The sequence below is a fragment of the Catharus ustulatus genome, chromosome 1 (genome assembly GCF_009819885.2).
Source record: "Catharus ustulatus isolate bCatUst1 chromosome 1, bCatUst1.pri.v2, whole genome shotgun sequence".
In the NCBI taxonomy this organism is placed as follows: domain Eukaryota; kingdom Metazoa; phylum Chordata; class Aves; order Passeriformes; family Turdidae; genus Catharus; species Catharus ustulatus.
In genome coordinates, this window is record NC_046221.1 from 92,949,479 (window position 1) to 92,974,538 (window position 25,060).

At 40.1% G+C, this 25,060-nt stretch overlaps 1 protein-coding gene across 1 annotated transcript; it reads right to left on the bottom strand.

Moving 5' to 3' along the window:
- Positions 1-1,674: 1,674 nt before the first annotated feature.
- FRRS1L (ferric chelate reductase 1 like) lies at positions 1,675-17,017 on the bottom strand. Its single transcript, XM_033056317.2, has 5 exons — positions 16,783-17,017; positions 14,991-15,075; positions 14,396-14,534; positions 11,080-11,326; positions 1,675-10,599 (listed from the first exon to the last, which is right to left on the bottom strand). The coding sequence occupies exons 1-5, from the start codon at positions 16,988-16,990 to the stop codon at positions 10,427-10,429; spliced, it is 852 nt and encodes a 283-aa protein (XP_032912208.1). The 5' UTR covers positions 16,991-17,017; the 3' UTR covers positions 1,675-10,426.
- Positions 17,018-25,060: the final 8,043 nt, after the last annotated feature.

Consider the following 25,060-nt stretch of genomic DNA (forward strand, 5'->3'; position numbering starts at 1 on the left):
TAGATCTGCCTCCTGGCAGGGTGCTGAAATAGGTAACAAGAATGCATCATTACCTGAACTTTTCTCTTTAGTTCAGAAGCCAAACTCTAATTGCTCATTACAATACCTTTATTGCATTAAAGTTCAATTAGCAAGTGTCAATTAAGATTTATGCAGGGGGAGAGCAGAGAGTTCTAATCCTTCTGTTAGCTAAACAGAGATGCCAGCAAATCAAATCTTCATAGGCACATCCTTATTACTTTAATTTTTTTTTAAGAGACTCAGTCAGCCATGTTCTGCAGGAACAGAAATTAATGCCACCTCCTTGACTTGAGTGAAGCTATAAATATTGATTTACATAAGCCAAGGATCTGGTCCCTACTATTTAAGACCTTTCCAATTATGTTTTTCACTATCCATTATGAACAACTAAATGTAATAGAAAGGGAAAAACCCAACAAAGCAATAAATAAAGATATCTAATTAACGTATGACCACAACAGGATCACTTAAGAACAGGGACATGACCCATAAACGTCAGAAAACAATCTCTGAATCTCTTTGACAGCTGAGGGAGGATGTGTGATCTTCACAAGACACACCCCAGCTTCTAAAGCTTAATTCCACAACAGATTTCAAATATCAGTTTAACAGCTAGTTTTGTCTAAGATTTGAAGTGGCAAGAGATTTTAGATTAGATGCCCATTTAGGTATAACTTGCACTGATACATTTGATTTAGGCATTTTTATGGTCAAAGATCTGTAGCACACCTCAGGCTGCTATACTGCCAGAAATTCTACAACAGTCTCTTTGACTGTACTTTTCCTATTAGAAATTCTTCAAGGGTGAAGAGGGCAGCAAAGGAATGCTTTTAACCATCAGTGGAGAAAATATGTATGCACCAAAAGTATATGAGATAAGTATTGACAGTCTTTGGTGCTCTCCTATGTAGAGGGAAGTACAAAATCAGGTATTAATTAGTAAAAGAGAAACTTGTAACTTCTGTTTGCTTCTGCTCTAGCATCCATGATTTTGTGCTCTGAACTGACACCTTTTGAGTCCTTTTGTTCAGGAGGTCAGAGACACCCCTAGCTCTTTATTCACTCATTGTGCAGTCAACACAGACCAAAGTTCCAAGCTCTCTTACACGATACCAAAATTCTGGGCACTGAGGCAGCCACAGAGCAGAGGAGATAGACAATGCCGACAACTGCAAGTTAATCATTATTTACAACCAAAATAACCACAGGGAGCTATGAAATAAGTCAGGAACGAAGCCACAAGGGGTCAGCACTGGCCTGTGTGTGCATTTAGAAAATAACTCTGTCCCTGTATAAGAGACTTTATTTGTTTTAATCTGGGTTACTGAACATTTGTGAACATTCAGTTGAGGTTAATCTCACTGAAGTTAAATTCACCTCCATTTAATGACAAAGTAATACTATCTTCAGTTCAATGAAAAATACTCAATGTAAACTATTATAGTGCCACTAGTACCAGAAGCAAAGAAAAAAATTTAACAAGATATAAACTTTGCATCTTCAGGTCATCTGCATATACCTTTGCATTTTGGGCTAATTGAAGAATTAATCTTTTATCCAGTTCAACTGCTAAAATGAGAAGGCTCCAAATCAAATGTCAATCACAAAATATTGGTGAAAATGAAATGAAAACCAATCCTTGGGAACACCACGTCCAATTGCACCCAGTGATTATAGCCTGACTTTATTGCAGAAACAACTTTGTTTAACATCTCAGTTAAAGTGTACAAAATTATCAGCAGAGTGACGCTTAAATGATTCACACAGAAGACTGTGAACCTTGTTCACTTAACAAGGGGAATGAAATGCATGGTTGTAAGGCAGAGCAGTCAATAGCACCGACACAAAAATGTTCAGTCACTGTAAAAAACATGCACAACAGCACCAGTAGGACCTGTGGATGGACAAAACCCAGAGCACTATCTTGCAGTGTTATCCCACATGATAACTGTGTGCACAGAACAAGAGTTGGATATACAGACATCTGAGTAACAGCCGAATGTTTGGGATTTATCAGGTCCGTGACAAATTCCTCAACAACCCATCAGCAGTCATTCTGCAAGCCAAACAATATAATTTAAATCTATTTGGTATATGTAATGCCTCTGCTGATCACGATGGCTTGGACAGTGCACAAGTAGCTGACAAGCACAAGATCCATCCTTTCTTGCAGCCTGCAGCTACACGCTTGCAATAATGCTACAAACAGCAAACAGACCATACAGTGTAGAAGCAATACATTTCTTGCTGCCGTGAGCCAACTCTTCTTCCCAGTCCACCAGTAAGGAGCTAAAATACCTGCTCAAACCTGAGAGATCTCAGAAACTGAAGCATCCCTCTTTGAGAGGCTTCTACAGCTGCTTTTGCTTGCTGAGTATCATGGCACTTCCTCATCTGTGTTGCTAATTTCTAATACAGTTTTTCTTCTTTCCTGCAAAAGCCTGTTCTGGCTGCTTCAGAAGCAGAACAGGGCATTGATGACACCCAATTTGAGAAAAGAGAGAAAAGAACACCCAAATTTGTAATATTGCAACTGGAACATATTTGTATCAGATTGCAAAAACAGAGCACAGAGGTCATCACAGGAACCTCTAAATTCTACATATGTATAGAAACTGACAACATGGCAAATACTTAGCTAAAATAGAGATGATCACATTTACTTACAGCTTCATTGTGATTCACATTGTGGAAAAAAAAAAAAAAAAAGGTGGTCTTCTCACATCTGTTAATTCACTAATGTGACCAGCCTCAGTGACTTAAATGGAATTAGTCAGGCTAATAAATTCAAGCCCATGGCATGGGAATGAATTATTAACATAGGCAGCAGCAGACACTTCTTTAACCTCATGGAGACATTTTTCCCACTTTATAAATGCCATACCACACATTTTCTTAGACTAAAAAGGCATTTATTGCAACAGTTTTATAAATATCATTGTCTGTCACTGTCAAATAGCTAACAAGGCTCACTTGAACACCAACATTTAGTATAAAACAGATGTTACAAAGCAATACTTTAGGGCATGCACTGATTGTAAAGTAGTCCCATAGGTCACTGTAATTTCATTATCTATTCACTCAGTGTTATTTTTTGCTGAAAAGACTAGAGCACAAATACAAAGAAGTTTGGCAAATTCTTCTGGACTACAAAACCTCCATTCTGCACTCCTATCCAACCAAATGTTCATTGACTTCACATGGCTGCTGGGTATTGGCACACAGAATGAAGCCTGGCATAGAGAATGCAGAACACCACTTAACACTATAGTTACAAGTTTCTTATTTGTATGTTTTATCTGTATATTACTCTTGACAACGCTGACATTTCAGGTTCGACCGTTACACTTCATGTAATAAGAAACAAGTGGCAAGAGTTCACACAGTTACAACAGCCTGCTTATTTGCAAAGAGGTTAAAGCAAACCAGTCCTCAAGATATATAATTCAGAAATACCAGGACATACTAGGCATCTTTTATAACCTAAACAGAAGTCAATATGCTAATAAAATATATATGCATAAATAAAGGCTGGGGACATCAAACACAAATGTCAAGGTCCCACTGTTTCATTTTTCTAATGAGTTAATAGGTTTGGAATTTCGTCTTTAAATCTCTATGTCAAGACTTGAATTATTCAATTCCAGTCTTAAAAATTCTATTGTAGCAGTTTTTTATATTTCAATATTTATCATTCATTTCATAACACCAATGGTAAAAAACCGGAAAAGGACCCATTGCTTTCTACCTGAGCAGTCGTGTATTTCAGAAGCCATATTCTGGAGTCAAATAACAAGATTCTTTTTTTCTCCTAGGTTTAAGTGTGGCATCTGTGCTTCCTTTCCTATTACCCTAATACTCTATATGACAACATTCTTTTGACTTATTGAACTTATTTTCACTTTAATTTGACTTATTGAAGCTTGTTTCAGTTTGCTTGTGGAAAAAGTGAAAATAACACTGCAATAAGTTTAAGACTGAGGTTAATTTTTATACTGAAGAAAGTGATAGAAGGTGTGTATATAAGAACTGCAAACATAATCTCCACATACATAATATCTCAGGTTTACGTACTTTTTCTCCTTGATCATTCTGTCTCCCCAAAAACAGCTAGGAGTCAGGGAACATGTAAGGTTCTGTGTTTTGTCTTGTCTCCAGAGCAGAATTTAGCCTTTAGTTTTTAGACTCTCTTGTATAATTCTCAATTTACATGCACACACAAATACCTTCAGCAAAACCACAGTGCCTAACCATAAATTCTGTGAAGAATACTTTTCATTATGTAAACCTTACAGATCATTGTTTTGAAAAATCAGCAGGAATATTTTTATTCCTTGGCACTAAACCTAAGTGAATTTTTAATTTATTTAGTCTTCTACCAATAATCACCATAGGAAATTGAACTGAACGACATCAAAAGTAAAAGAAAGATATGAAGCTAAATCACAAGTTACCATAAAATGTTTGCTTCCCTGAGTAAGCATTGGAGCCATAACAGATTTGCAGCTGTTCGGCACTTCTGAAAAATCCAATTACTTCTTCAAAAATGCAAATATGAATTTAAGAATAGTTCAGAAACAGCTCAGAAAAGTAATGGTAATTCTGTAATGCTCTAGTCTATAAAGAGTACAACACCTTTACAGAAAATGTCTTGAGAATGCCACATAAAAGTTCATCTTGTAAGGTCATTCTTAATTAGCCTCTAATTGCAGATCAGAAAGAGTCTATGTGGAACGGCAGCTGTCCTAAGATACAGGATGTGAAGTCCTGCACTTATTCCAACCTCACATTGGTTTGGAAGAACGTTCCTACTTCGCTAAGAAACACACAAAGAGGGAGAAAGCAACAGCCATGAATGACTATGGAACCATGTCAGGGGAAGTTCAGATGGGATCTTAGGAAAAGATTCTTCTCTAAGAGGATGCCCAGTCACTGGAAGAGGTTCTATAGGGAAGTTCAAGTAGCTTCTGGATAATGCTCTGAGTCCCGTGGATTAGTTTTAGGCAGTCCTGTGAGGAGCACAGTTTGTTGGGCTCTAAGAACCTTATGGATTCCTTCCAACCTGAGATAGTCTATGAGTTCTATTTAAAATAATTAGTAATCGAAAGCAAAAAAAACAAACCTATCTCTTTCTTTACAGTAGATTCATTGCTATTGCCAAGTCATAACACAGCTTTTCAAAGCAAATAGTATCTTTTAAGTCTGGATTTTCACACCTATCAACTCCATAAGCTGCACACATCCTCTCTGACATTTCAAAATTGCACTGCTTTTGCCTCACTATCTGAGCCCAAATTAGGCAAGTTAAATAACCATGTTTAAGCATATATAATTTTATCAAACCTGCTGTGAAAACAGAAAAAAGAAGTTACCAAAGTGATTAATTCATATTAATAAAAATGTTTAGAAAAGGAAGGCTTACCTAGATCTTACTAAGTATTTGCAAAAATCAGATACCTCCACATACAGACTGCATATAAATAGCTAAATAAGAAAAAAAATAAAAAGCTGGCATATGGTTAAAAAATTTTAATTTTTATTAATTTCTGTACACAGGGACTAGACATTTTCTTTAACATCCTCCTGTTGGATCCATCTCCATCCTGGGCAGGTTGAGGGAGAGCTGCCCAAACAGACTGCTACTGATAATGAAATTTTCATTAAAGCTGTTAAAATTTAGAGGCACCATCTTTTGATACTCAGACTGCAGCAAGCAGGGAGTACCTGCTCACTGGCCATTGTACAAACCGAGCAGTTGACTGCTGCTATTGCCTCTGGAGTCTTGTTGGGTTTTTGTACCTCTGAAGACCAGATCAAGCCTCCAGCTCTTACCCTGGGGCTTGACAGCAGAGGACATCTTGTGGCATAGTCTGACCTGATGCCCACACCAGCCCTTAAACAGCTGGGATCTGCCTAAACTCCAAAATCTCTTTCAAGTCAGACGCTGTTCTTTCCTAACCCTATGTCAAGTAATATTTGCTTGGATAAAGACTGCCAGACAGGCACTGTTACATGTAAATTTATACAAAAATAAAAAGTATGCTAAAGTAGCCCTTCCTTGTCATTTGTCCTTACTACTCCTCCACTCCTCTGTTCCAAACTGTTTGGAGTCACCAATGCCTCCCTGTGCAGCATTCAAGCAAACTGCTCTGCTGGTTTCATTACATGGGGTTGAAAAGGATCACACCAATTCATGTAAGCTATGAACATCCACAGCTCCATGAAGCACTGAAACACTGTAATATTTAAGAGTATTTCTGATTCTATCATAAATCTAAGGCGCTATGCAAAGTCATAGTTTGTAAAAAACACTAACACAGTAGTTACTTCTGAAAATAACTGGTATTAGTCCTTTTGCATTTCTCTGAAATACATATTTCCTTCTTGCTTTACTTATTACCAAATACTTTATTTTGGGAAAATTATTTGAAGGTGTTAAAACAAGAGGAGGGTGGGGGGCAGTACACCTGCTACACAACAGTGCACCAAACCAATGAAACCACAGAGTCACAAAATGCCACTTAAATGCTATTAAAGTTACATAATTTGCATATAAACTTTAATTCTGCCTGCGGGATACCAGAGGATACAACTTCCAATGGACCCAGACAGAGGGTGCATTCTCTAAAACAGGAATAATTTTCTTTTTTATAAGTGTCTGATGCATTGGAGGGATGAGAAAGGAAGACCAAAAAAAAAATAAAAAGGAAGGCCTGTGTCTTCCCTTGACTTACAGCAGTAACTAAGAAATAACTGCAAAGCTATTTAGTACATAGAGGCAGTTGCAGGGCTTTTTTTTTGCTTCAGACCAGGATATAGAGACCCAAGCAAGATTCAACACCATTGCCTGGGTGCCACGCTGATATACACCACACTCCAGTCCTTCTCTAATCCCCGTGCTGAAGATTGGGAAAGTCAGTGCCAAACATAGTTTTAATATAATTTAATCCAAAATTAGAATTTCTTCAGATTAGGGAGGCTACAAGTGTTTATTTTCTTACTATCCAAGTATTGCAAAATCCATCAAGACAAAGAAGGCCACAGAGGGAGTTCAAACTTTTCTATCAATATGTTCTCTTTCAAAACCAGAATATTACCCTTATAATAATAGGAGACAGCATCACCCATTACCCAATGACATTACCAAATCAGCTAGGTGCTTTTTTTGACAGGGGAAATCAATTAGTATCTCACCTATACCTAAAAATAACCTAGTTATTTGATACCAGAAATGAAGAAAAAAGCATTAAAAAAAGGTCTTTCTAATTAGTAACTACAGTCAAATTTCCAAACACCTTATTCTAAATATGCCCTCCCTAAACTAAACACCTCTGTATTAAGTCACTCTGCAGCAAGAAATTCTTAAAGTTAAAGCACTTAAGAAATTTGTTCTTTAAGAGTTGTTTGGTAGCAATCATGCTAAAGAAACAAAAAATTATTTGGAGAGGGAAATATCTGCCTCTTTTTCCAAAGCAGGCCTTTTCTTCTAGTTTGTATTGGTATCAGTCAATTAGAAAAAATAATAAAACAAAAAATCTTTGAAAGGCCATAATCAATTAAAAAATTACTTCAAAATCTGATACTTTATAGTAACTCGGTGGAACAGGGATAAATCCTGCTTTTCAGTATTAAAAAGAAAAACAAGACAAAATGTGAAAATCAAAATACTCTCCATGACAAATTGCTATCACCAGTCAAATGTTAAGACTTACCAAGTATCATACAAACTTACATATCATGTTTCCCTTATAACATTTTCTCCTCAGATTTCATCACAACTACCAATTTCTAGATACTTATACCTTCTTTGTTTGTCAACTTGAATTCCACATCCTAATTTTCCCAGTGTGAAGAGGAACTCTTAGATAAACTCAGTGCTAAACTCAACCATCCATTTAAATGCCAGATAATATATTGTTTTGCTGCTTCCTGTGGCCTTTTATTTCCTCCCCTTTGATTAGAAAATGCTTTATTAGGCTAATTAAGTACTGTGAAGCTTAAGTGAAAGATTTCTCAGAAGTGCACATTTCTGCTAGTACTTCAACAAGAGAAAAATATGATGACAAAAACACAGCACAGTAATGAAAAAGGAATAAAAAAAAATATAAAATACTTTGCTCTTGCTTCAAATCCTGAATTTTAACCACATCTAACTCCATATATGTAGAAAGCAGATTGACAGCTGTCACTCAATTTTACCTTAGTATTATTATTGTCATTCTATAACATACCTATGTGCTCAGATCCAACCAGGCCATCCTAAATCCAGAGTTCTATTAAAGAAGAAAAGAGGAGCCAAACTGGGTTTCATATCCAAGTTCAGTACCTTTAAATTATTAAATTAGCCCTTTAGTGGGTAATCAAGTAAATGGCTGAAACAGTAAAAACCAAGCCATAAACAAAAGTAGCCCTCAGGCTCTAAGCAATATCTCAGCTGCCTACAAATTAGCACAAAGAAGAAAGAATTCACCCTAATGATTTCTTCACTTCACCTGTTTGCTAAATGTAAAGCTCATTATCCAGGCTTCTGTTTATCTGCTCCAGCCAATCTTAAGGCTAAATTACACAGCTGTTGTGGGCCAAAGCAGACCTTATTAGGTGATCTCTACTTGATCAGATGATGAGTAAGTTAACCAACCTGAGAGAAGTAATTTATACGAAATAAAGTTACTGTATGCAATTTAAAAATTCGGTTCTGAATTTCTCTTCCCTTTCCAGTAATTTTAAGTGAACAAATCTTTAAAGGCATCAATGAAATTATAAAATATTAATCAATCTTTTGAAATAGGGATAAAGTGTTTGTTATGAAGATAAGTACATATTCAATCTAATTAATATAGGTTCTGAGCCTATAAAAACTTAGTGTACAAACATCAATCTGTGAATAATGGTGCAATCCCAGCCAAGCCAGTTAATCATTTTATATTCCATGCAGCAATGAGAAGAGAAAGGAGTTGCATTACATATACTTTACCAGATTCTATGTTAGAGTCCTCAAGTGTACCACATGAGATAAAACTTTGGCACTGTTTAGATTTTAATTCTACTTAAGTAGAATTTTAGTGTAAGTTGGAAAGTGAATCAGTAACCTTACCTAAGTATGTTTAACTGCTACATGTAAACATGTCATACACTTCCTATTATGTGAAGAACAAAAATTCTCCACTCAAAGTTTTTATAATATTCTGTGGCTCATAAATGCATTTTGACACTTTTCATCTCTGTAATATTTAGCTTTCCTCTTCTACTATTTATTAGTGATAAAAACAGCTATTTTTTTCCTTTTGAGCTCATCTTGTTCTACATTATCATATTTTAGCAGTGGTTTGATGAATGAAAGATACTGTTGTTCTTATTAATCCCTGTCTTTCCTTACAAGTAATCTCATTTATATTTCTTTGTAAGATAACACCAGATGCCCACAGTCACCCTTAACATGAACAGGATTTAGTGGCATACAACACAGAAAAAGAGATTACTTCATACTACTACACAATTACTTAAAAATATATTTACATGTCAGCAAAATTGCTGGTTTTTTTCATAAAAAGAGAAAAAAAATTATTTAATCTATTAGGAGGACTTCATATGGCTTGTTGGGAACTCTTATATTCTGCATGTTTTCCACCTGGTTTTCCTATGTATGAAGAATTTATATTGCTGTACTCTCCCTTCCCCTTGTTTAAATTACTTTATATCTCACTCTTAAAAGAAGTAGCCATTTCTTTCAAAGAGGCTATTGAAACACAATAAAGACATTCATCACCTCTTTCTGTTGAAAAAAAAAAAATCATGCTAATGCTTGAATATGCAAGTTTAGTTTTGGAAAGTACCACAGCAAGTACACTTTCATAAATATAAAAAATAAAGAAATAGGGAGAAATGTCCACTACTGAAGGGCAGGTTTTATACTGCTGTGTTGGTTTCCAGATCTTAAGATCAGAAATTGCACTTGGAGTTGTGCTCTCTGCTCCAGAAGTACCAAACAGCATTGCAGTATTTTCCCAAATTCGCTTTTTTGTAGCAATTTGGAAGGCAATTTTGTTATTTGATTACATGTCCATCCCTAAATTAACCTAAACACACATACAGGCACCCCTCCCAAACACACAAACACATGTACACACACACACATTGATTTTACAAAAGTCTCATTTTCCTTAAGCAAGTAATCACAACACTGAAGATATTCTCCTATGTGTTCACTGATTATTCTTAAATGATTTGTCACCACTCTGCCACTCAAGGGAGATGGTTATTTCACTCTTCTGAGAAGCTATGTTCAAAAGCAGCTAGATGAGGATGGTGATGTGATATAAATTCCAATAGAAAAATGCATTGTCCATCCATTCAGCCGTCCATCCTGAGAAACTTCCACTGCCAAATTCTTGCTGTTTTCCATTGGTCATGGGGTTCCCATCAATAAATAGAAGGTCAGTGCAACAATGAGGAGCAAGCAGAATGGAGAAGAGAAGGTCTGATAGGCAGCCGAAGGCATGAAAATATCTTCGTACTTGTAAATACTGACAACACGCTCTGACACGGGTGGAGAGTCTATATCATGACGAGTTATAGAACCTTTAGCAGGTAAGGGCAGAAAGAAAGAACATCAGATGCAATTTTTTCTATAACTCTGCTGAAGAAACAGGCAGGCAGACAGGTAATTTTCAAACCTATGGAAGCATGCAATATTACACTGTCAGGGAGTAAGCTCATTTCTTTGCTTTCTGAAATGAAATTTCTGAATAAAATAAATTAAATTCAAGTGAACAACAAGCATATTTCAAAGGAATGAAGAACTTTGGGTTATGAAGTTCTTCTAAATCCAGCTTTAGAAATTGGGGATAGTAGATATATAGCCAAGAAAACAAGACCTGTTGGACTCCTGTATTTATTTTTATCCATTTTTGAGCCTCATGCTGCCATAATTTTAGTTTATTTAAAAAAAAAGGGGGGGAGGGGGCGTGGAGAGGGAATGTCTAATAAGAATCATGTAACTGAAAGATATTTATCAGTTTTGGCACATCAACTCAGTTGGTAACACAGAGATCAACTTACCCTGGATTGCTGGACCCCAAGCAAACAGGTAGTACCAACTCAAGTGCAAATCTACAATGGTTTCTTCTCGGGGAACATACACAGGACGCTTGAATCGACATGTTACACGATTGTTTTCAAAAACCCCTTCCTCATCTCTAGCAGGATTTCTCTGGATTTCTTTAGCCCACTGACCAACATTATAGAAGTGCTGTATTCGGACTCTTCCGTTATCATCATGAACACAAGCCATGACATCATCTCCTCCCTACAAGGTTAAAAATAAATTGGAAGATGGAAAACAAAATGGTCATAAAACACTTCTTCATTTACTTATATAATTTTAATTATTCAAAATAAATTGAGACCTGGGATGCTCTTTCCTTCTTTCTAAGTTATATATAACACAAATATTTGTTCCCCAACCAGGTCTCTTCAGTAAAACTGAAAAGCACGTTAAGTGGGTAGCAACACTTACGATCTCTAAATTCTCTCTTGGATCTCTGAATTCTCTTTTGGATCTTTCTAAGAGTTAATTTGTAGGATATGATATCACTCTGACATCACATAATTAATGGATCTGTGGAAGGCTGTTTTCTTGTGTTATTTGCTTCATAAAATGTGGCAGTCTTGAATCCCTGATGTCTACAAAATCCACTGCATCAAATCATGGACAGAAAACTCATCTACTTTAGTGAGATAAAGGAAATAAACCTACGACATATGAGAAAATAATAGTATCAATTACAGTAATTATTTTCTAATCTCATATGTTCACTTAGGGAACATAATTTCTCATATATTTTTTATTTCTTATAAGAAATGGTCAGCATGTAATAACAGAATACAGTATATCACAAGATACAAAGACAAAAAGTAATCAACATGTGCTTCTTCACTTAGCATAAGCAGCCACCAAAGAACCAAGACAGAAGGAAGAAGGAGTCACTTATTTGTAGAGGTCATTCATTGAAATGCTAAAGCAGTTGCTCAAGGTGACTGACAGAGTGGTAGAGCACAGGGATGAGCATTAACTTCAGGAGTGCTGTCTCATAGAAACCTTAGCACCAAGAGCCATTAGAACACTATCTAAGCTGGATGAGTGCCACAGCTATCAGTGTTGTGTTAAACACAGGCCCTACTCCTCCCATACTCATCTTTCTGGTACGTCATATACTGATGAAAGAAAGACATGATGCTTGCCAGTGTGATCATCCCTCAGTACTTTACTACAGGGAAAAGAGATGAGAAGGGTGTATTTCAGCACTATGGGAATATTGCAATGTGCATTTGTGAGATGTGCCAGAAATGAGGGGGAAAAGGGGACAACTAGGTAAAACATATGCTTGAACAATTTCTGCACCTTGGTGCTGCTGCAGACAACCTTTCCATCCTCTGTCTTCACACTATCATCACTCTCCACAACTTATTTCCCAAGTTTTTATGCATCTAAGCACAAATCCCTCATTCTTAAGAACAAAGAGGCAAAAAATAAAGGTGTTTTCACACTGAAGGAAGAAAACTAAACAGGAAAGAAAAAAGCATTTTGAATCTCAGTTAAGGGAATGACATTTCAAAATCCTGCCAAGGCACAAAAGTCTGAAAGTGGAAAAACATAATGTTATTTGAGACAAAGAAATAGGTCATAGGACTTTAAAAAAAAATCTATTGAGGACACAATAACTTCTGAAGCTATCCAGGCCACACCATTTTGATTAGGGCCTCCAAAGCACAGCCCATTTCTCACAGCTAAGCTGTTTTTACCCAGAGCCATTTTGTCATCAAAGCCTGTGCATCCCAGGACACCAAAACATCCTGGAAGTTATAAAAAAGATGAAGTCAGCAGGGAAGCCACAGAAGAAGAGGGATGCTGGCTGGTTTAGCCCAGCTGACTTATGAGCATTACATGATATGTGGAGCAAATTTGGAAACAAAACCTTTTACTTTATACTTCCTTTATTCTTTTTACCAGAAGCTCAGACTTAACCTGCTGCTTGCTGTGACTGCTTTCCAAATGGCTGATAAGAGGAGGGCAGTGGGACCCTGGGGTCCACTGCAGATACCTCAGAGTTACAAACTGGTAACACAATCTGATAGCTTGGGTACAAATACTTAAAGGCACTGAGCTGCTTTGAAAACTCTGTTGAGTATCTGCATTGGCAAGCTTCAAAACTCTTCCCAAAATTTGGCTGTAAAGCTGTTCTTAAGATCAAGACCACAAACTGTTTCTTGTGACATGAATTGTTCTTTATGACACAAAACCCTCCTATTGTCATTGTGTTTATTTACAGTGTCATATTAAAACACGTTGTAATGACTGAGAAGCATTTGTCCTCACATTTTCTTTTTATTTCTTATTTTGGGTCTAGTAAAAATGCTGTTAAGTCAATGCAAGTCTTCCAAATAATTTTTTTGCAGGTCATAGCCCAGGACATCTAATTCCTGTATTTTTTCAAACTGCTACTTTGAACACTACAAGAAACAGTCCTTTCTTTGACTTGTGATTTAGGACATAGGTCCAATATTGTGCTATATGCTCAGGAGAGTTTCTGTACATTAACACCTATATTATAAACTACATTTTAATCTTAAACATTTTACCAAGGATCAGAGACAAAACATTTTTGCGTAAGTCACCTATTACCCAGGTTTTTTACAGTCCACACATTACATGCTTCTGTTTTGCTCATTGAAACTCAATGAAAAATGGAGCTTTTGAATGCAAAAGTTAAGTACAGGAATAAGCATTAAAAAGAACCCAAAAAAATCCAGAAGGGAGGGAAGAAATTTTAACGAGATTGCCTTCTTGAGTAAAAATGTTTAAATTAGCAGGAGTTTTCTCACAGATTTGCGGCTTCCCTGGAACAACAACAAAAATTTCCCAAGTTAAACAGTGAAATAAAAATTTATACTGCTAAAAGTCAGCTGATTTTCTGAAGAATAAAATTACTTGCTATTCAGTTTATGATGTGTCTTTTGCCCAAATTACACTGACATAAAGCACAACAGGACATTTCCATGTGAATTGGCTTCTCCCTGATGGCTTTTCTAATAAAAAGGCAAAAAGGCAGTGACATTCAAATATTCAGAGCTGATCTGAAATACTGTTGTAGTTCTCAGAGAAGAGGGGAAAGGAGATGTTAGGAAGGACGAAGCAGTTTTCTGTGAGTCAGTGCTCCCAGGGGGGCTACTGAATGGTGCTTTGTTTTCAGCAAGCCAGTATTACCTTATATGCCCTGTTTCTCACCAAACAAATATATAAATGTGTATAAACCATTTTTGTCCTAGCATATGAAAGTGTGTACATTGCCAACATGAAAAACTGTACATATCTTACCATTTTCTTGTCTGAGGAAAATCCCACTGCCACCCAGCCATCTGTGTCAGCACTCAACTCAAATTCCACATCAGCTCCTATTCTACGGTAACTCAGAAAGTAGTCACAAGTCTCTGCATTGCATCCAGGTTTACCATACCTAAATGGAGTTGAAAATATACATAACTTTTCCCTTGAAATTTCCTGCTATGGAACATAATTAAGGTTTTGCAAGAAAAAAATGTATTTTGGTATAATGGCATATATTCTTCTGGACATAAAGCAGCATTTACTGTTTGCAATTATTACTCTCAGTATAAGAATGTATAATATTCAAACAGTGCAGCAAATAACAACACAAAATATTACTCTGTTGACCTTCCTTGCTCTGTTTATTTAAGTGCTTCATGAAAATACAAGAACTGTAAGTCCATAACTATGACATGTATTCTTAAATAAACTAGTGTCCTCAAATAATATAGCTTGTATACTAGGAAATATGTTCTTAAATAACAAACATTTATTAAAATGGCTATGAAACAGTAGCCAAAGTCTCCAATATCATCAGTCAGCGTCTGCAAACATAAAGGTAACTGCACTCTTATCACAGACTGACCTGAAGCATCCCTTGGTTTTTCCACAGTCATCCACTCTGATTTTTGCAAATGGGTCCACAGGAGGAGCAGTAGGGAAAGGGTAACCTGTATGATCAGAATAAATCATTAATAAAATACAAGGACTAACAATCAATAATACCAAAGAGAAGGTGTTACAGTAGCATTTACTTTGCTGATAACTGAACTGTTCACATGAGTGAATACTTTGCCATGTACACAATCCACTGCTCAAATGGTCCTGGATCCAGGTACCAAAGTAGCCTGAATAACGGAAAACAAAACGTTTCTAAGGTTTCCTACATAAATCAAGGAGAGGGAAGAATGCTGGAGGGCAAAAGTTATATGTAAGGCAGCAGGACCATGGACTATGGCAGTCAACTAACAATTAGGAATCTCTGCTCAGCTCTCTCTTTGTGAGCTGGTAGTCCCCTCAGGAATTCCACAAGGGAACTGACTCCTTAAAACAGAAAGGACAAATGACAGCATTAGGTATAAATGCAGGCAGGGCACCAGATGCAGAGCTGTGGGAATTGATACTGAAAGGACCCTCCTTTATGAAATAAAAATAAAACACACATTGCAGTAAAAGGTAAGAGAGTATCAGGACAGGAACTGCCTGCGGTTACGGCCTGCAATCATTTGTGAAAGCAGACCCAGAAGAGCCAGACATGAGAGTTCCAAGCAATCCCATCTGCTGGACTATAATACCAAAGAGAACGTTTACTAGCAGACCTATTCAGTCTTGGCTTGTGGGAGCTGGCGTCTCTTGCATAAGCACAGACATTTTAATAGGATGTTCTTTTACTTCGCCAGATGAAAACCAAAGTTTTGGTTTCCTAGCTGTGGAACTAGAAAGTCCTCTGAACATGTGAGCAAGAAAAGCACTTCATTGAGTAGGAAATGAACACTGCAGTTAGTTGTGCGCTAGCACGCACACTTTTGGCCTACACAGCTTTGGGCATTTGGGAGCCCTGATTCACTTCCCTAGATTTCTGACAATGGCAATGGAGAAAGGATACTGTAAGCTGCAAATCATAGTTGCACAAACTGTAGCAAGGGACGGGTAAACAAACTACCCTGGATAAATAACTTTGAAGAATTTCACAGCAGCGTGTAGTGGCACAGTAGGAAAACATAGGTCACAGAACATGCAATTTTCTCACTCCTTATATCTTTTCAAATCCGTTGAACAAATGGTTTCCAATGCAGCCTAGCTGCAAAAGCAGAATTTTAACATTCCGCCATTTGTAAATTAAAAAAAAAAAACCCATACCAAAACCCACGACCACGCTGTTTGTTGACACTTTAGGGTATCACACGTCCTTTCGAAGCCCACACACCACAGGACTCCGTTTCACGCTACCATCCTGGGAAGCTTTGCAAGAGGGGAAGGCGACGGCTGCCGGCCTCAGCTCCCGCCCGGGGGGATGCCCGAGTCCGGGGATGCCGTGACCGGGGATGCTGTGACCGGGGATGCCGTGACCGGGGATGCCATGACCGGGGATGCCATGACCGGGGATGCCCATGGAGCGAGGCGGCGGCTCCGGAGAGCGCGCCAGGGCACCCGGTTCCCCTGCGGCCCCGCTGCCGAGCGGCAGCGCCGGCTGAGGCCCCCGGTCGGCGGAAGATGGCGGCGGGCGCTGGCCTTCGTGCTGAACGGCGCTGCCACAGCCTCCCGCCCGCCGCCCCGCGCCCGCCCGGCCCGGCGCTCCCTCCCGGCCCCGGCCGGGCCGTGCCCCCCGCCCGCCGCGCCCCTCCCGGCCCCGCCGCCCGGCCCGGCCGCCGCCGCACCCTCCTCGGAGAGGTAGCGCAGGTCGTAGAACTCGCTGGCGAAGGTGCCGTACGAGGAGTCGTGGTGCCGCGCCGCCTCCTCGCCGTGCTCCCCGCCGCCCGCCTCCCGCCGCCCGCCGCCCTCCTCCGCGGGGCTGGCGGCGGAGCCGGCCAGGAGCAGCAGCAGCAGCAGCAGCCGCCGCCGAGCGCCGCGGCTCCGCTCCGCCATGGCGGCGGCGGCGGGGCGGGGAGGCGGCGGCGCCCGAGCGCGGCTCGGCGGGGGAGCGGGGGCGGCGGCCGCGGGGATCCAGCCCCGGGGACGGGCGGTGCCGGAGGGAGCGCGGGGCTGAGCGAGGGGACGGCGTGGAAGGGTGTTGGGGGGGAAAGGGGTCGGGGTGGCTTGTGCGCGAGGATGTGCCAGGAGCGGGATGCGCCGGGAGCGGGATGCGCCGGGAGCGGGATGCGCTAAGAGAGGGATGCGCCGGGAGCGGGATGCGCTAAGAGAGGGATGCGCCGGGAGCGGGATGCGCTAAGAGAGGGATGCGCGGGCAGTCACAGGCGCAGCCCGGGCAGCACCGGGCTCTCCCGCAGGGACGGCCGCCGAAGGGTTGCGCGGTGGCCTTCTCTGGATCACTGATTTCCCGCATCCCACAGCGCGCTCCTCCCAGCAGAAACCCCGTCGCGGGGACGGCTCCCACCGGCCGGGCACGGCTGTCGAGGGGCAGTACCCAGCCATCCCTGGCTGCCCCCGTGGCCTCGATTCACTGAAACCTCCTGGCATGTGCTTCAAGAGGACGTGATAAATCCTGCTCAGTAATTGCCGGGCAAACTTAGTAGTTTTCCTTTTTTCTTTATTATCATTATTATTATTATTATTATTATTATTATTATTATTATTATTACTATTATTACTATTATTACTATTATTACTATTTTTAATGACTTCTGGGATGGGACTGGAGATGCAGCGTGACTGAACATTCTTTTCAGGTAAAACCCCATGGCAGTGAGCATTCACTATCTGATTGCATGGTCAGGCTTTGTATTTTATACAATGTAACTGAAGAAATACCAATATACTCCAAACCTGGTAGGACTGAGGGAAATCCCAGGTTGCCCCCAAAGTTAGTTGTCTTGGGCTCTGGTATCTGATGCTGGACTTGAAACTAGGCATTAAGCATGCAACTGCATTCTTGCTGTGCTCTGGTATCCATGAGTTGATGGAGGAACCATGGCCTTTCATCCTTTGCATTTGTAAAAGCGGCTATTATTCTTGGGTTTGGGTTGCTGTCTTTTGGTTATAACTGTAATTTAATTTTTATATTATAATGCATGATCACACTTCCTCCTCTGAGAGTCTCCGAGAATAAAATTCAGCAAAATATCAGGGGAGAGAGAGGGAGAAAGAAGAAGGCATAGCTGTCAAGAATATTCAGGAAATTAAAATAACCCTCAATTTTAAATTTTTTTTACCATAATGACTGTACTGACTTACATTTTGGTGGGGCACTGAGATTGCCCAAGACCTAGGCTGCCTTAGGGAAAAGTTCATTCCCTGGGGTAGAGCGGCTGCTTGGCATACCATAGTGTGCTCAGCTGAATCAAGTGGAGGCTGTTAATTCACATCTCCATAGCTTAGTCTGGTGGAGTAGCATGCTATTTCTCACTGAATATAGCCGCACAGAGGAAAAAAATAAGTTGTGAAAATAATACCAGTTGCAGGCAAATTCAACGTGTTCCACAGTAGCATATGGAAAAAGCTATAGGAGAGCAGCAGCAAGCTCAACTGCAAAATATTGAGCCCCCTTTTCCTACCTCAATGAGCTTGGCAAACTTCAGCAGGCTAGTAGAAAACAAGCAAACAAATGGCAATAGAAAAGCCCTTATAAATCAGGCTAACAGGAAAGTAAGGCTGCAGCTTATTCTTTCTGGCAATAATGAACTCTGATGAAGGCCCCCCATCTCCCTTTTTGAAATAGCTAGCCGAGGGTTGTGGTGCCTGTAAAGAAGCATTTGCTCAGCGAGGGAGCAGCTGTCAGCTGCATGCTGGTTTTTCCTCCCTGGGAACAGGCTGTAGCACACTGTGATATGGGCAATGCTTCACAGTTATTGTAAACACTTAGGATATTTGTCATGTATTGTTTGTGCCTACATGACACCTATCATTTTAAATCTGGCAGCTGAGACAACTGACTGTGATTACAGTGGAGCTGCACTGATTTTCTGAAGTGAAGATATGGCTAAGAGACTGACCTTCCTCCTAGTAAATCCTTAGAAGTAAAATAAGCCTGAATTTTTTGTTGCTTATGCTTGCCAGAAGGTTGTCCCTATCTCAAAAATGGGTTGCTCATGGGAAGCAATATCACACTGAGACTGGTGAAGCTCTAATAAATACCTTCAGTTTTCACCAGACAGAAAGATCTACACTGCAACTAACAGCACTGCCAGCAATACTGCAGGAAAAATGCTTATCTCATTAAGTTATGGAGGTTGTTATAAAAAAAGCATTAGCAGAAGGAGCCCAAACTGCAATTACATGAGCAGCCTTAACCCTCAAATGCCTGAACTTTCTGAATGCCATATTTCTCAGTTTGCATGAGTTTGTAACACCTTTCTTAGAGGAGACACACACAGGCAGTGTGAGAACCACAGGTTGGGAGGCATTGCCATCCTCTGGCGGCAGTACTCCTCTGCTTTTGCTGAATTAGAGATGTGAGCATTTCCACCACTTCTTGCACCATCGCCTCCTGCCTCAGGGGAATCTAGCAGTCAGATTGTTTGGATGATTAATTCTCTGAGTCTGACAATTCTGTCGTGCTAGAAATCAATCTTTGGGTGTCTTCCCAGGACTGGAGACCAGATTTATCCCCAGCCTTGAGGCCCACTGTGCCTTCTTTCTTGCCTGATTTTGTTATTCAAAGTATCCCTTTCCCCTGGAGGCTCATGCTTTTTGGGGCCTTTGAACTAGAAATCAAAGTTTCAGGGATAAGTCATAGTTTCTATAACAAACATTCAAAAAAAAAATCTTCTTTAGTTCTTCAGATCATTTCCGTCCAATCAACACGTACTGAAAAATTAATATGTATCCATCAGTGCTTACTGAGAAAACAACTCCTCAGACAGCAGTTTTCTTACAGTAAATCTTTAGTAACCTGAACTAGAATTTGTAATTCATATGCAGTTTTCTCAAACTCTTACAATGCTCTTGTTCAATGTGGGGATGTGTCTACTCTACAAGTAATTTCTCTTGGGCTTTCATTATTGAACAACAATAAATGGAAAAATTGTTGAATCATAAGTTTTCATTAGTAGTCATTTATCCTGTGCTCTAATTAACCCCCTGGAACTCTACAGAAACACGCTTGTGGTGTTAGTTACTCAGACTGAGACATGGGAGAAAAACCAGTAGGAATTTCTTGCAAGTAGAGCTTTTTCACAGTGTACAAAACAGTGATGATGGAAAATATGTCAAATGCCAATAGATGAAGTACATCTCTTATGAGAAAAGTGAAAACTAAGTGGCTGCCTTAGAGAAACCAAAGCACTAAAAAGGAAAAAGATGTGTGCTATTTTCTGGAAGCAGCTCGCAAAAGAGATTAGTGAGCTCTTTGGAGGCACGGTACTACTTCAGATCTTCTGGAGAACAGCAAGGAAATATAAACTCTAAATATGCTATAATCCAAATAAAAACTGCATTAGATCCTCAGATCATCTTTTGCTCAGCACTGGTGACTTTTTTGTTTTCTGCTGTCACCAAGTTATGTATCTGGTTTTGCTTCAAGAGTGATCGTGCCTTTGCAGCTGTTACTGCCCACAACAGCACTCTTCCTGTAAAATTAATCTAATGTAGGGGAAAAAAAAGTCTCCAAACTCTTTTCCACAAGCATAACATACACCAATGTAAAGATTAAGTCCAGAACTAAATCAACATAAGGATTGCTGCATTAAGCACTATGGACCAAGGTATATTAAAACGGCGGCTTTTGTTTGTTTGTGTGTTTATATGTGTGTGTTTGTTGGTTTACATCAGGTAGTTTATAACTTTTCTACCAAGACTGCATTTTTTTTTTTACCTTCTGGCACTCTTTGCTACCCCAGCTGGAATGCAGTTCTGGGAGGTATATCCACCCTGAAAGCCAGATCTACCAGATGGTGGCACAATCTGCACCAGGAGATTCTGGAGCAAAATGTTTCACTTTTTTAAAAAAAGTCCTCATTACAAAGAGGTTATTTATAGTGTTATTCTAATAAGGAGCCAAAACAGAGCAGCCTTTTATTAGAACTTGCAATAAGGGGCATTACACTGAGGCCTCCCTGTGCACAAATACCACTTACTTACTGTGCAAAAGTTTGCCTGGAGAGCAGAAAAATTCTGCTTGTATTAGCAAAGAGTTCATTTAGGTAGGAATGTTTTAAAGAATTTAAGCAGCATTAATTCAATTAATTCCACATGTGACAATGTAATTTTATCCTAATTATTTAAGAATTCAGAAATGAGGGCAAAAAAAGAAGAGAAACTCTGTTCCCTTGTGAGACTTCATCTGAAGAGTTACAATAAAAGTCCTGTAAGTTTGCCTGTTGAAAAGCAACCATTTAAAACAGCCTTTCCCCAGTCCAAGTACAGATATTTGTGAGACAAAATAATAATAATAATAATAATAATAATAATAATAATAATAATAATAATAATAATAGTACTGCCCTTATCTTCTAGGTTAATATAAGTGGGTGAGAGAAAGCAGCAGAGGAGCTCATTTTGGCTCACTTTTCTGCAGTGAAGGTGCTTTCTATATGTCCTGACTGAGGCATCTTCAGCCAGGGGATCTAAGGGACATAGGTCTTGGCCCCTCCTGGATGGAGGCTACTGCAGGGTATGCTTTGTTTCAAACAACCAACCCATGGATAAATTCTGGGATTGGGGCAATTTTCTCTTTCTCTCAGAGTCCCCAGGCTCCGGCAACATGCTCCAACTCTGGCTTAGGGATGGAGCATCCCGGTCACCTCCTGCTGCTCCTGGTGCTGCTGGCCCCCTGCCCAAATGCACCCAGCGCTCTCTACACTAACTTTTGGTGCTTTTTTTCTTTCCTCCGCAAATGCGATAACGCGCTGTGTTACAGCCGCAAGTGCAGCTTTGGGGAGTTTCTGAGGAAAGGAGGCAGACGAGAGGGGAGAACTCGAGGAGCCAGGTGTGAGTGTCCCCGGGATCCAGCCGGTTTGCGCCGGGGGCGATGCGGCCGGCAGGGATGGTGCCAGGCGCTTCCCGGGCCGGCCCCCGCTCCCGTGCCGGAGCATCCCTGCCGGCAATGGCACCCGCCCGCCGCCGAGCGGCACCAAGGCACCGAGGGACGGAAAACACCGCCCATCATGCGGGAAACCGGGCTATTCCCTCTCTGCCAGCAGGAGCGGGGTGGGACGGGAGCCCGCTGAGCCCCTTGGAGCCGGTGCGGGGAGCTTGAGGCAGCCGGGATCAGCCCTGCAGGGCATCCTGAGCAAGGCGCGCACGCAAATGACTGGAAAACTAGCGGGACTGCAAGTCAGACTTCTTCAGTTCCCAAGCAATAGCAAGGAAAAGGTTTCTAGAGCGATAGGGTGACTTAGACAGCGAGGAAGGGAATTTCCAGCCCAAATTCCAGCTTTTGTCTCAAACTTCCCTCCTTGCATGTCACTATTTACAGGCACCTCCATTGATGGCAGAGCCAGACCAGGGCACAAGTGGTTTCATTGACTTAAAAAAAAATGTTGTTCTTTTGTTAGTCCACACTAATGGAAAAGAGTTATACCTCTCAAAAACCTCACTGCAGGCTTTGGTAATATCTACAAGGTGCATAGGAGTCTTTGAACCATGGATGCAGGGACAAACTAAACATAGAACAAGTTGCTCTGATGTAGAAAAGATCCCATACATCTGCTGGTGGTGTAACAACAAACAACTTTGGAGAGTCTGGATATATGGTTTTGATTTACTTGTAAACTCTGCTAAAAAAAGACATTGTAAACATTGTGGTGTTTGTAAGTTGCTACTAATATTTAAATTAGCAAAGTCAGGTTTACTCCTCAGAAAATCAATGAACTGAGGTTTAGCATGGTTTATTTATCGAGACATTCTAGAATACAGGAATGTTAATGAAACTGTTATTGAACAGACCAAAACATTTTGCAAGAGATAAGATTAAGAAACGCTTATACCATTTAGTGTGGGGACTAAAAAGTCATATTTGATGGTTGTTTGAGGCCAAGTTGGAGATCTCTAACCATCCTTACACCTCTATTTTCTACTAACAGAAAAATGTTAGCATTGATAGATGACTGGGATTTTCTAGTTAAGTTCTTCATGTGACCCAACCCATAAGGAATATTGAACTTGTTTTCTTGCTTCTACTGTACAGATATGTAATATATCCCAGGGTTAATGCAGTGTTTTTCATACAGATGTTTACTAGGGTAAAACTGATTAAAAATAAGTATTTAACTGGCTTATCTTCATTTGGCATTCAAAACATGCCTGGAGGAAAGGTTTCCAACAACCCATGCTGTGCAGTAGCCCCTTTCCCATGCTGTGCAATAGTCCCTTTCCTTACATGTCAAAAAAAATGAGAGCATGTTATGAATTCTGAAGCCATTTCAGTATGTCATTAAGCTGATGCTTTTGAATTTTGTTCTGATGCTGTTGCTATGCCAATTTCAGACAGGAAAACAGTCTCTAAGCATTTACTGAAAACATTGCTCATCAACTGGAGAAAAAAAAAACAGGGAAAAAATCCAGACATCAATCTGGTACTTGAAGAGAAACACAAGCTCCCCTGTTCTGGCAGTCGGTTCTCCCACATGTACACAGAGCCCTCTCCCTGCCATTGTGAAATATTCACATATGTCAACCACCCAAAAATGTAGCAGTGGAGAGCAAAGGAGCACTAAACTGAGGCTTTCTTGCCACTCTTCACAGACAGTCACAATTTTGCTGAGTTGGCACCCAACAGCTTTACCAAGCTCAGGCCATGCTGGGACAACATTTTTCTCCGTAAGAGTTGGTGAGCACAAACCCTGAACCCAGACACAGAAAGAGCAGTTAAACATAGTTACTGTGTGATATAGACAGTTTAAATCTGCCCTCTGAGTATTCTTTTGGACCATGAGAAACTAGTTTTTCCCTCCCTTAGGTCCTGGCCACACACTGAAGGAAGACATTGCAGGTGGATAGGGTGTGCAATTGGTTGAGGAGGTGATGTGATTTAATTGTGCAGGCTCCAGGCAAAATGGTGACCGTCAGGCAGGACCGGATGCTGCTACAGTCCCAGCTCCGAACATCCCTCAAGGACAGAGCTAATGGTTTGTGGCACTAGGGATTGCAAAACAGCACAGCTTTTTCCGTCCATAGTGAACAATACTTCTTCTCATGGATTGTCTCAGCATTTAGTGGAAATATATTTAGAAGCATTCACGTTTGCTAAAACAACACAAAGAAAAAAGTTCAAACTCATCAGAACTCCCTTTTGTAGTGAAGTATTAATATTGATAGCATTTTCAAAGTGAAAGTCAAGAACAAGGCTTTGGTTTTCTAATCTTTTTTGGGAATCGGAGTTCTTTGTTTCTACCATTTTGTTCAAACTCATGACATCATATTGTTGCTTATTGTATTCGTATTTATTTTGTGTGTCAAAAAGAGTTTAACAGCATCAGAAAAGGGAATTTCGATACTTTGTTTAGTGTTTATCCATGGGAAAGTTTTACTTTTGGTTCTCAATTTGAGGAAAGTCCTCAAAACACAAGAAACTCCTGCTGCTGACCAGCTGTTCTCTAAAGCTCAGTCCATGTTAAGTTAAGGTTGCTGCAGTCACCCCAGCCCCTCCACCCCTCTCTCTGCCCTCGCATGATGACTCAACTTCTAATGACACAGTCACACATGGGTTTTTCCACTGCACCTGTCCCATCTGACAGCCTGTAATGAATGAAAGAGTTGAGCAATGTTTATTTTTATCTTCTCTTTTCTATTCGAGCTCTGCTTTGAGGACAACTGTCAGAAGCATATTTAACCACTTACTTTTAAAGACTTGCATGCATCCTTTCAGTTGCGTCCCCGTGCTTATGAAACTGACCTTCAGCGCTGCAGCTAAGTCACAATTTCCTAGCAGAAGACTATTTTACTTTACTTTTCTGATTAAAGAAGAGACCCAGTAGCATTTTGAGTTTCTCATAAGGAAATTTCATCTTTAGGGGGAAAATGGAGCTCTTCCAGCTCTTCCACAGCACTGTAGTTTTAATAGAGACAGTCATCCTGCCCCATTCCACACAGGAATGCTGC